Raw genomic sequence first — 13,681 nt, forward strand, 5'->3', positions numbered from 1 at the left:
ACGTAGAATATGGTTTTATGTTGTGTGTATATGAGAATGCCAAGTAAACACATTGTGGAGGTTACGTAAACTCCTTATAAAGAGTTAACTAAGGATAAAACGTTGGACTGTACCAGAGTAGCCTACTATCATATCGACATAAAATGACATAGAATAGAAGTATAAGAGAAGGTAGAATATAGTCTATACAGTCCAATACAGCCCCCTACTTACTGAATTAACTCCATACCTTACAAGAGGACAGGACTACGTCTTGGCTTCTGGATGAACTGCTATCTTGCCAATGTTTAACTAAGATGGCTGACCACCGTCGACTCCCTGTTGTTGACTTGCAAATTAATCATCCAATGCGTATCGGCGCCAGTGTAGATTTATCACGCGCATGAGGCAGCCAGGGAGAGACTAAGAAACTTCACACCTTGATGCGTTTGATCCGAGATTAGCCTGCCTCACTCAAAACATGAGTCTCCAGGGGCTTTCACTTAAGACTAAGGGACTCGTAATTAACATGAATTTGTACATCATTAATGGAACGTTAAATTAAAATAACTAATTCCCAGTCTCAATGTTCTATATTTTCGTGATTTACGCCCCAGGTATAGACCATTAATTAATATAAATTGAAACTGAAAGATAACGCTTGAATAACATTACTACAGAATAACTCATTTATAGTTTAATACTAAATATTGTGGATGTTTAGATGTTGGCAATATGGGACAACTCGTGTTTGTATAGCATCATCTTATGTTTGTATATAAATCATCTTCATCATCATCATCATGCTTCTGCATACATATATAGTTATAAGTTGCCTACACTACAAAGCATAGATAGGAAGATTTTATGTGAACTGACGACGAATAGACCCTTGCAACGAAATGGACGTCACTAAGTTGGCGCCACACGCTCTTAAAATATGCGTCAAAAATGCATTGTTGGAGCGCCTAATCAGTTTAAATGTTCCGCTCCTATCTCTGGTCATTGAAGCTCATTTTATTGCTCTCACTGTCTGAAAAAGCACACACACACACACACACACTCTCTCTCTCTCTCTCTCTCTCTCTCTCTCTCTCTCTCTCTCTCTCTCTCTCTCTCTCCCCCCTCTCTCTCTCTGTGCCACACACACACACACACACACACACACACACACACACACACACACACACACACAGAGGCCCATCTTGCACAGCCTTCTTGTTTAACCGCCCACGGATTAGTGCAAAAAGAGAGTGTTTATAACCGCGGACATTGCCGTCCACTAGGCGCCATACCTACGTAATTAAATCACCTCGTTAAATTAGTTTGTCTCTGCCCACAAAGCTTTATATCGTCAGAAACATAAGGAAGGGTATCAAACTAAATTATCCATTTTGATGTTATTGACGATACATGAATTCACTGGAGATGGTAAGTTGAATGGACATGTGCGTATACGTTTGCAAGGTCGTCGCAATATTAAATAGCAATCATAAAATCGCATTTTTAACGATTTACACTTCCACCCCCCATACATTTACATAAACCAGGGATTGTGCATTCACAAAATTTTTATAGAAGAGGCGTTACAAAGTTATGTGACACGATTGTTAAACAACACCGACTATAATGAAAACAACAACAAATAATAATTATCATCATCATCATCATCATCATCATCATCATCATAACAAGAATACAAACATCCCATTATGTTTCAACAGTATATTATAACAAGGATATGTATTACACATACCTTGCAATTATTCTTTTCTCGTAATATAGTCCATACCTTTAAACTATGCAGTTTAAAGCCAACAGCAAAGCAGCAAACGTGTGCTTGGAATGCAAGTGTCTCGGTGAAGGGGCAGCTCTCCTGCTGTGCTCATAATACAGTGATTTCTTATTGACAAAGCCACCTAGAGGAGGTCTGCGTCAGTATTCCCTCTTCGGTCCCACAGACCGACCCTCCCTAGCCCTAATGATGTTGACATATTCACACGGCATGGAGAGGAGTAGTGATGCTTCGTTGCAGCGTTACCGTTTCCGACACCTTCTTTTTATAACTGAAGTCTGTTCCCTCCACCCGACCTGTCAAAACCACGCCTACGAAGCCACACAATTGGTCCGAAAGCGTCAAAGAGCCAATCAACAGGGCCCTGGTTCTCGCAACACGCAACACATCCATACACTTTGGAGCCTACGGGACACAGAAGCGCAGAGAATTCCTTGGTGCAAAGATCTCGCCTCTCCTCTGCCTTCACGGGACACTTCCTTTCTTCTCTTATTTCTTTTTGAAATGTGTGTGTGCGCGCGTGAAATACAGAGAAAGTGTGTACGTGTGTGTGCGTGAGTGTTGAATGGAATGGAAAGAGACGAATTGGTCTGTTCAATCGAAACATCTCAACACATCTTTCTCACTACAAGACTGGAACCAGAGAGAGATTAAACACATTTTAAAGGAATACCGATATTTTTCAAATAACGAAGGAACAACAGCAAGTGAGACTACCGCAATTCGCCCATCTTTATTTTAAGCGAAAATGTTCTGACGGGAAGACGTAAGCTATAGACAGTAGACTCAGCAACGATTCAAAAATATATTTTGCAACATCGCAAAACATAAAAGGATTTCTTCGTCGCATGGCATCAATTTGGATGGAATAATAACGGCAACAATAGTAAATCCAAAATAATACTTTGCTACCTGGATGCATATTCCGAGATTGTGAGCCGTTGTTTTCCTTGCTGACTGGAAAGAGAAAGGCACATTTGAAATAAACAGCGAATCAACATTTCTTCTGCAGTTTACGCGTATATTAAGTAACACGGCATACAACTGGAAATCTTGTGTTTAAGTGGATGAGCTTCCCGATGAGAGATCCAGTTATTCCAGGAACAAGTATGGCATATCATCCATTTTTACCTCACCGCGCTCCGGACTTTGCAATGAGCGCAATGCTGGGCCACCAGCCTCCCTTCTTCCCGACTCTTGCACTGCCTCCCAACGGCTCGCTTTCTCTCCCGGGTGCTCTCGGGAAGCCCATCATGGATCAGCTGGTAGGCGCCACGGAAACCAGCCTTCATTTTTCTTCGCTAGGGCACCAGGCTGCTGCCGCAGCTGCTCACCTAAGGCCTCTGAAAACATTGGAACCAGAAGAAGAAGTGGAAGATGACCCTAAAGTTCACCTGGAAGCGAAGGACCTTTGGGAACAGTTCCACAAACGGGGCACTGAAATGGTTATCACAAAATCAGGAAGGTAAATCAAATATAAATACATGTATTTTATGGTTTACTACCGTCTAAAGAAGGGATTTGTCCTCTACAAGATAGTAAATGGGTTTCTTAAGGTTAACATTAGTAACGACATCGCCTTACTTCATAATTCAATTTAAGAGAAGACTGTCAGCAAGTCAAGTTTGAATTTTTATTTCTCGACTCGACTCGTCTTTCGACTTGCAAACTGTTGTTGTCCTTCTGCGTCAGTATCAGTTTCAATTATATAGCCCAATTGCATGTTAATGTAATCTTTACAAGGGATAAAATGTAACCAAACCCAAACAATAAATGGACACAACGACACCTTCCGTAGTAACAGTTTAACCTCAACTTATTTTATGCCACAATTGGTGATTATAAAAACATAAAGATGGAGACAGTGGCGAGTCAGACATCATTAAGTTCTCCTGTCACTTTCTTTTCAGTTTGTGCTTTGGGTTATTCTTATTATTATTATTATTATTATTATTATTATTATTATTATTATTATTATTAGTAGTAGTAGTAGTATACCGTACATTTTAAAAATACAAAGTTGCCTTTATATATACTTTATATGCTAGGTCAATAAGAAAATGTTGGAGTTTAATTAACCGCGAACATTTTATCGTGCATGAAACCATACCGTATTCATTCTTCAACATTACAATTAAAGAGCACGAAATGGTTTTAATGTTATATTTCTCGTGTTGCCTACATTTATGCCAGCAGCATGATTATCATAAACGTCGAATTTGTTGCACCATGTTGCAATCCAGAGAACACTTATAAAACGCTTCAGGAATGTTTTAGAGAAATGTTCAGATATACTATCATATAATACACTGATTACGTTTAAGTGTTGGCTAAGCACCAGTAAATCAGGCAAAAGCCAGATGCAATCGTAACATGATATAAACACAGATTGCACTACTAACCGGGAATATCCAGATTATGTTATATGTTTCAAGATTTTTCTTATATACATTGAAAACGACATTTCGCTTTGTAAATATCACAGATTCCTTCATGCAGTAATCTACTTTTTTTTAAATACACAGAACTAAAGTACATAATTTCTTCCCTTTTCCCAAGGCGAATGTTTCCACCATTTAAAGTGAGATGTACTGGCTTGGACAAGAAAGCCAAGTACATTTTGTTGATGGATATTGTAGCAGCCGACGACTGCAGATATAAATTCCATAACTCGCGCTGGATGGTGGCAGGGAAGGCCGACCCCGAAATGCCAAAGCGGATGTACATTCACCCGGACAGCCCGGCCACTGGCGAACAGTGGATGTCCAAAGTCGTCAATTTTCACAAACTGAAACTGACAAACAACATCTCCGACAAGCATGGATTTGTAAGTATAATAGTGGTCACTTGCATGCAAAGATTATTATTATTATTATTATTATTATTATTATTATTATTATTATCACACATACTACTACTATCACTACAAAGTGAACTAGTACAAACTAGTAGTAGTACTAGTTCACTAGTGGTGGACAATAATGCTGATAATGTTTACCAATCACAAACATTTTATGCCATTCAAAACGATGTCTATCTATCGAGAATAAGTTTAAAGTTAGGCTTGGGAGTCTGATTCCGTTAATTTGATATTCTTAAATATATAATGGAAAGCGAAATTCGTAAGAGATACGCTGAAGTAGTTACGGCTTTTTTAAAACAAAAATACCCAAGACGTCTGATTTTGTTCTTTATTCCTACATGTGTCTAGTGCATGGCCTGTGGTAGTGGTAGGCCTGCAGTCAATGTCGATGTCATGAGAAAATATGTTGTTTATATTGCTGCTTGACGACAAGTGAACAAGAAACAGTGTTTGTTTATTCTTTTAAATCTAGAATTGTTTCCTGTTGCAGACGATTCTGAACTCGATGCACAAATATCAGCCTCGATTTCACATCGTGCGAGCCAACGACATCCTTAAACTTCCATATAGCACGTTCAGGACCTACGTTTTTCCTGAAACTGAATTCATTGCAGTAACTGCTTACCAAAATGATAAGGTAAGAGTCACTTCCACAGTTTTATTTAGGCCTAAACGTTTCTTTTAAGTCGATTATGTAACTTGGTCTAAAATGGTTACAAAAGTAGGCTATATTTGCACTAATGAATGCTGCCATAACACTTCCTTATCAGCTATGAGGTTATGACTTTTGACACACTATCCTCCTGGAATGAGTCACGACACTCAAAACTAGACGTTTATATACCTTGTTGTGCCATAGAAATCTGCCAAATTGTATTCTGATTCTGCGAGTGTGTTAAACTTTGTGTATTAAATGCAAGACACGGTGCCCAAATAGGCTTTACCACCTTACATTTTCAGCAGGCCTAGAGGGTAGTCATTTCAGTAATGTGTGACTTCTGGGTTATGTGGTTTGTCTTCGTTATCTGAAATCACATGGAATCGGGGGTTTGGCCAATAATGTCTAGGTTTTTTCTGCAGTGTGGTGTGTCAGACATGGTATTATATTACTGGGTAGAAATGCAATATTACCATTGCGTATGCTGTGAGCTCGTAAGGAACTTAAAAAAATAAAATAAAATAAAATCAAAATGGAGACTTGGCACTCTTGTTCGGTGCAATGGAGAAAAAGGGCAAAATCCACTGGTTCGGATTGGAGGAGGGGTCAAGTAATAAATACTTATTAGGCACACATGCTGGAAAATACTCTTCATGTTGCCAAGGCAAGCGTGAAAAATAGGCTTGTGAAAATAAGTTGTGTTGTGTAAACGGTATGGGCTGAAATGCTTATATACCTAAGATAGATAAAATAGATAAACACATTTACAAATGGATGTCGTTGAGAGACTACGGGGAATATTATAAACAAATACATATATCAAATTATTACTGCCAACTGTGTTTTCATGTTGATAATATCCAAGTGGTGGAAAATTCCCTTTGTTTGGAACTATAAAGTGGCCGTCACTGTATCGTAAACAACGGGAGTTTTTCAGTTAAGCCACAAAAGGGAGTGAGGGGACAGCGAAAGTTTAAACATGCATGTATATAACGACTCAGATAAGTCCAACCTGTGTTAGAAAGGGCATTCTAGGCAAGCCTTATGGTTCGTGGATTTGGTTCACATTTTCTGCAGAGGAATGCAGCCCCATCAGTGCAGTAAAGTATCGCGAACTATGCATTTCTTAATCGCTATCACCTGACCCATATTATGTGAACGCTGAACCATGTAGCACTTTCAGTCCTCCCAGTTTGCGTATGCTAGTCTTCTGTCAGGAGGGATGATTAAATAGGCCTAAAGAGAGCCAATAATGCTGAATTATTTAATTATTAAGCTAATAAACTGCAAATTGTGAACACTTTGAGAATGTAGGGGAGACCGGGGAACTACCGAACACTTTTAAGTTTTCGCTTAATTAAAAAAAAAAAATAATAATAATAATAATAATTTAATAATAATTATATATATATATATATATATATATATATATATATATATATATATATATATATATATATATATATATATATATACACACACACACATATTAGAGCAAATATTTTTAATCCAGAAAGAAGACACATGTATTTGCTAGGACTATAGACCATCGGTACAGTTCAAGGACATTCCTGACAATTATAGTTCTGTCGAAAGTAGCGGGACTGAAACTGTTGAAACAAGCCCCAACTTTGGGGAAAGTTGAAAGAACTATGGGGCAAGTTTAAACATTAAGACATTGTTAAACATTTAAACAAATTTCGGAAAATACAAGTCCAATGTTGAATCCAGCATTTCCTACGTTTACATTTTTCATCTGATAATTGTCCTGTAGAAATTGTCTACCGCATATGGCAACATTAATAATATGTAATTAATGCCTGGGGAAAAAATGATAAGAGCGATTGCTAAATAGGACCAAATAAGTGCATGGTACATATAGAATATACAACGTTACATTAAAAGTTATTGTGGCTGATGCATGTATGATAGGCGGAGGCATGTTGGAACACAACGTTCCCGGCTGTGCTAGTTGTACTCTTGTCTGCTTGCGAGTGACATGAGCCAAACTATACTGCCTTGTGAACCACAAGATTTATTAAATGGCGTATATTTGGAGTCTGTGGCGTTCACACATAATCATTTATTCGAAAAACACTTTTTGTTGAAAAATCTAAAACACAGCTTTAGTTTTCAAATCGCCCTGCCACTCACACACAAGAAGTGGGTTACTATAATACACTTTTTGTTGAAAAATCTAAAACACAGCTTTAGTTTTCAAATCGCCCTGCCACTCACACACAAGAAGTGGGTTACTATAATACATAAGTGAAAACAAACCCATCATTCTTGTGTTTGTGCCACGGTCTCCCCTACTATATTGATGGAAACACCTGCCAATTAATGTTTGCATGGTAGTCAGTGCTAAACCAACTCTAATGGGGCAGATTTTACTCGGATATGGGTACGTATATTTCATTTATTTCTGTAGGCCGTTTTCGAGATTTCTGTAGGCCGTTTTACTATGTGCATGCTCTCAATGTGGTTTCAAATTACGGGTGAGTTTTAGCTAGTGTACCCCTGAATTTTTGTCATATAAATGGATTCTAGACGATTAGTTAATTGTCCGTGTTGTATAGTGTGTCGTGAATAGGTAAGTCTTAACCCACAGTCTTAAGGGCAGCTGGACGCATCACTGCTTAGATTGACCCCACCTTCGATATAGGCTAAAGCTTTTTTTTATACGATATGTGGTATGTTGTGGGGAAAATATGTGTAATATTGGTTATACACGTTTTTGTTTTGATATTAGCCTATTTGTTGTTGTTATTAGTATTATCATTTTGCAATTGCCATAACATGTTCTAATGATATGTTGACAAGGTTGTCATAATTGCTGCATTCCATATCACACGGCAACTTGGCAAAATATTACAACTCCGAGATCTGTGTATTCCTTAACAATTCTCAATTACATTTCAGATTACACAATTAAAAATCGACAATAATCCATTCGCGAAAGGTTTCCGTGACACCGGCAATGGGAGAAGAGAAAAAAGGTAAGATAAGATAAGGTGGAAAACAACGACATCTCTAGAAAAAAAAAGAAAAAAAAAATTAGACCTAATGTTAAAACTGTGCGTGATATATAGCCCATCTTTTTTCAGAAAAGTATTAAATTACTCAGATGAATCGCGGCCATTTTTTATCACGTTAGATGAAGAATTTAATGGCTTTTATCCGTTCATGTGCGGCTCTGATGTATCAGTAATCCATGACATGGCTGACAGAGTAGGAAATTACTCATGCTAAAGGACGTTTCACTCTTGACGGATGATCGCTTGGCTTTATCCTATATTTTGTTTAACTTTGCTTCATGGCTAGCAGTGTCAGCATCATAAATTAGTACGATTATTCTTAAAACAGTACGCTAAGACGCACAATTAGGACTATTTCGGAAACGTGTTCGCTTATACTGTAAAGCTTTTCATTAACCGACCTCCTGAATTTATTATGATACTGACGCTGACGATTCTGTGGCGTTTATTATTATTATTACTTACTTTGAGTAGCCTAGTCTACTTGTAGAGCTACCTTTATGTTTTATTTCAGGTAATTATGAGTATACATGGGTGAAACATTGGGTGATTCGCGCTAGTGATACTGCTGATCATTTATGTGTGAAACGTTTACAGCTGCGGACTTTTATTTGAAACTTTTATTTAATATACAGGAAGCAATTGGCTCTGCAATCTATGAGGTCCTATGAGGAGCAACAGAAAAAAGGAACGGCAGACGAATCTTTGGGCGAGCACGGTTCCTTCAAGTGTTTTGATCAAGTATCAGCAGTGGGAGCCCCGGCATTAAAAGGTAAGTTGAAATTGTGTTGTCCCATCTCAGCATTTTCTGATGGCAATCTGCCAGTGATTATTCCGAAATGTTTTTATTCTGTTTCTATTAAATTGCATGGTGAAAATGCATAATATTACTCGGCCATTAACTAAAACGCCTTCGTCTCACTGCTAAGCGCATTTCACAAAGTATAGGATTATAAGTATAGGGTTGGACGAAGCAACTGTACATTTTCATTATGTTTTTTCCGAAAGATTTCAACGAAAAAAAGAATACACAGGAGAAATTATATAGCCTACCACCAATTAAAAGCATAGTCTGATGAATAAGTTCGATCAACTACATTTCAGGAATCTCTTAATTGAAAACGTGTTTTTGTGTTTATGTATTTCACATTTCTGTGCGAATAAAATAATGTTATTGCATAACATAACCTTTTGCTTCTTTTCGCCAGACGTCTGTGAAAGCGATGAAGATAGCGATGAAGAAAGTAAAGATGGGAACCCACAGGACGGACAAGAGTCCAGCAAAATTTCTACCACCACTGAAGACACTAAGGATGAAGAGGCTCAGACAGCCAAAGCGCACCTGTTTGGCAATAGCCGTACCACACCCCGACCGGAAAGAGAGAACGCAACGAGCACTGAGATTCGATCATTTGATTCAAGGCAGAGTCCTATTACTATAATTTCCAGCACAACGTGCTCTTTAGGTGGGGAAGAACTCAAGAGTCCTGCGCAAGACATATCTAAACCAGAAGAATGCAAGTCTACAAGTAAGGAGAATTACGCGCCCTTGACTGTTCAAACAGAGAGCAGCGCTCACGTAAGCCAGGGGCATTTGCATAATTTCGGATTTCCACCCGGTTTGGCAGGACAGCAGTTTTTCAACCCTTTGAGTGGCGCTCACCCCTTTCTCCTGCACCCAAGTCAGTTTAACATGGGAGGTGCTTTCTCCAACATGGCGGCTGCAGGCATGGCCCCTTTATTGGCAGCAGTTTCATCTGGTGGGGTCAGTACCATGGACACAGCCAGCATTGCGTCCTCAACTCAAGGCCTCACGGGGACACCTGGGCTGCCTTTTCATCTCCAGCAACATGTTCTCGCGTCACAGGTAATTCTTTATATGCTACTTATTTTCATCACAATTAGCTTGGCATCTGTGTTAAGAAAGAAGTTTGAGTATCTATCAGAGGATAGCAACTGTTAATTTATGCCTACATCACATTTACTGATAGTACTATATTCGTATTTTGACAACAAAAAGCCGAGCTAACATCAATTACAAAAAAGCTGTGCAGAAAATTAATGATTATACGATTATACCTGTGAATACGATATTTATCAATCAGACTCATTGATAAAATGGCAATATGCCCCTTAAAATTATAACTGTAGCCTACCTTTTATGCATACTTTTACGATGAATGGAGAGTCCAGGCTATTTACGCAGGGATATCTTCCATACACCTTATCTTTCAAATGTGGTTTGAATTATTTTCCGTTATTTTCCGTTTCTTACACACTCGCCCATTTAAGAGGAGGCGCTTTCTTTGAAAACCACTCGTAATATGAGATGGTATCTCACATATTTTTGGCATCCTTTAGCCTACCTAAACTCGTAAAATGGTATGTTCATTATATTACACTCACGCACGCACACAGACACGCATTCACACACATACTCACGCACTTTAATTTCGGAATCAAATTATGTATAAAAAATGCTTTTTAGCTGAAGCTTTTTTCAAAGTCACTTACGGTTGATTAGTCTAAGCAGGGGACAATCCCCACTGGAGCAATGTGTGGTCCAACAGCTATGTGGATCTTACTGTGGCTACACCGGGGCTTGAACCACCAACCTTCCGGGTCCCAGGCAAGCACCTTAGCCATAGCCTACATATTTGAGCAAAGTGTGATTTATTAACCAAGAGAGCGAAATGCAATCAATAGAGTACATTTCAATTTCGTAGAGTATGCTACATTTAGTAATTCTTTGACTCATACAAATCGAACGTTAGAGCTGAATTCACACTGAACTATTGTATTCGATTTTAAACTAACTCACGGGTATCTTATGCGTTTGCCATATGGGCTACTTCTAGCTTGATGTTTATTTGAAGGTACTGTGTTAAGCTTTATTTTTATGGAAAATGTAACGGTAGCAGGCGCTTAATAAACTTGTTTTGTTTGCAGGGCCTCGCAATGTCTCCATTTGGAAGTCTTTTCCCTTATCCTTACACCTATATGGCAGCAGCCGCAGCCGCTTCCACAGCGGCCTCTTCGTCGATCCACCGTCATCCTTTTCTGAGCGCAGTGCGCCCTCGACTTCGATACAACCCATACTCTATTCCGTTGAGTGTGCCGGACAGTAGTACATTGCTCACTACAGGTCTACCCTCAATGACAGGCAGTACCATCGAAAAAAACAACATGACAACAAGTCCCGTGTCGGCAACCCTGGACTCCACTTCTGAAGTCAACAGCAGGTCTTCGACCTTATCATCAGGCTCGGTCTCCCATTCACCGAAAACATGTTCTCAAAAGGACTCCACCAACGAACTGCAAAGCATTCAACGCCTGGTCAGTGGGCTAGACTCGAAACAAGACAGGCCACGAAGCCTGTCACCATAGAAGGTGATACATTAAATAATAACATATCAAATTAGCATTAATGCCATTTATAATGGGCGTAATTGTAATATCGATAAGGATACATTTCTAGCTAATGCAAGTTTGGTTTACAGAGCTAACAAACCTATTCGTTTTTTAATGCACTTTGTTGAAAGAAAGATCTGAGGTGTATAGTTCTCTTCTGTTACACGAGACAAGAACTTTGAATTGCCCCGTTCTTTGAACCCCACAAGTATTGAAACTGAAAGGAAGAAGAATTAGAGTCTTGAACTTGTTAAATTGCTGCTACGTCCAATCTATATTTTATATTTAGAGGTGCTGGGAAAACGAAAATTAAGTAATTAAATATGTAGGCTGAATTGGTTATTGTCGTTTTTATCCCTTTTATCAAGTCTGTAATGTTTGAGATTAAAGCCAGGGAGTTACAGAAGTTACAGTGTTTGCATAGATATGGCATCATCACTGAAAATAAAACTATTTCCTTATCCTACTGCATTCCCATGTACCCTTGACTCAAAACAACCTATCTTTATTCAATTGGAAGCAGAATCATGTTAACGTGAAGTATAAATATAAATATATATTATGAAAAGTATTTATGTAATTATTTGATATTGCGTGTAAATATATCGATTAGAAGTTTCGAGGTTCTGTCCTTAATTTATTGTTGATGTACATAACTGTAAAGATTGTCAACTGTTTTGTTTTAGTCATCCAAATTTCATGTCTCGTTTACCTGTGTCCCGACGCCCCTCTTACAGCCTGTAGTTCTTATTGCAGACAGCATCATGTGCCATCGTCGGTTTTTGTCTTGGTGTCTCAAGTGCTGCTTTTGAAATTAAGTGACAGTTCAGCGCACCAGTGGCTTGGAAAAGTGATGAAGATCTATTTCTTTGAACATTTTCTTTAATTGTATGTTAAAAAGAATGGATTTATTAAATACCGTAATGCAGCTTGGAAGTAAAAGTGCCGAAACCAATTCAAAATGAAGGTTTGATTAGTGTTTCTACAGTTTCATTTGTGTTCTGAAGTTGTCCTCGGGTATCTATAGTATTACACATTTTGTTCCTGTTTTATTAACATTAGACTTGTTTCTTGAAAGTTTAAATAAAATGTTGAAATGTAATGTGTCTTTATCTGCTTCTGCATATATATGTATATGTATATATATATATATATATATATATATATATATATATATATATATATATATATATATATGTGTGTGTGTGTGTGTGTGTGTGTGTGTGTGTGTGTGTGTGTGTGTCATTTTCAATATTTTTTGCTTTTCTTTCTTTCTCTTTCTTTCTTAATTGACACAATAATTCATTCCATATAATTTGAAATGGGCTACACGCGCCGATTTGTACAAGACACTTAGGCCCTAAGGCTTCATTCAATATATTTATGTCAAACAAATTACACTAATGGCAAATGTTATGTATTCCTCATATCATTGTACTGCTTGACGTAATAAAAGCAATACTTTGTGAGAAGAATATATACACAAAGGTTAGCTGAGGTTACCAGTCTGTTTCCTTCTTAATCTAAATGGTAGCCTCTATTATGTTCAATAATCATTCATGATATGTTAAACTATTGCCTTAGAATGTCCTGTTAATTTCACACATAATATGAATGAGATGTAAAATGAGATATTTGTTTATCGAGGCAATAAGTTGTTCATACATGTTGTTTATTTTAGATGTGTTTATACATAGCGGCAAACTGGTTGCTTCCCCGTTAAAACGCACACTCGCTGGATAACGCAATATTCATCTCCAAATTTCCAGCCAATTAAATATTACATCTTATGTTTATGTTTTATCTAAGCGTAATAGGTAAGGCAATCCAGTGTATGTTGGGATTTAGCTAGTAAACATGGGATTTATTAAAGGAAGTTGAGAATCTGGTAACCTCGGTGGATTAGCTACTTAATATAGGCTGGAATGTTTCCACGT

General features: G+C 38.0%; 1 protein-coding gene across 2 annotated transcripts; it reads left to right on the forward strand.

Moving 5' to 3' along the window:
- Nucleotides 1-2,731: 2,731 nt before the first annotated feature.
- On the forward strand, nt 2,732-12,751 carry LOC133140847 (T-box transcription factor TBX3-like). 2 transcript variants are annotated; one of them, XM_061261096.1, is made up of 7 exons: nt 2,732-3,239; nt 4,334-4,616; nt 5,128-5,274; nt 8,218-8,294; nt 8,969-9,105; nt 9,542-10,200; nt 11,283-12,751. In XM_061261096.1, exons 1-7 carry the CDS (start codon nt 2,842-2,844, stop codon nt 11,718-11,720), a joined length of 2,139 nt encoding a protein of 712 aa, XP_061117080.1. In that variant the 5' UTR covers nt 2,732-2,841; the 3' UTR covers nt 11,721-12,751. The 2 variants fall into 2 exon arrangements, with proteins under 2 accessions (XP_061117080.1, XP_061117079.1); XM_061261095.1 differs by having other exon boundaries at nt 4,334-4,601.
- Nucleotides 12,752-13,681: the final 930 nt, after the last annotated feature.

This window comes from Conger conger, chromosome 11, assembly GCF_963514075.1.
Source record: "Conger conger chromosome 11, fConCon1.1, whole genome shotgun sequence".
Lineage (NCBI taxonomy): Eukaryota > Metazoa > Chordata > Actinopteri > Anguilliformes > Congridae > Conger > Conger conger.

Coding starts and splice junctions, on each gene's coding strand:
- LOC133140847 (XM_061261096.1), top strand. CDS start 2,842: ATGAGCTTCCCGATGAGAGATCCAGTTATTCCAGGAACAAGTATGGCA. Junction 3,240..4,333: donor GTTATCACAAAATCAGGAAG/GTAAATCAAATA, acceptor CCTTTTCCCAAG/GCGAATGTTTCCACCATTTA. Junction 9,106..9,541: donor GGGAGCCCCGGCATTAAAAG/GTAAGTTGAAAT, acceptor TCTTTTCGCCAG/ACGTCTGTGAAAGCGATGAA.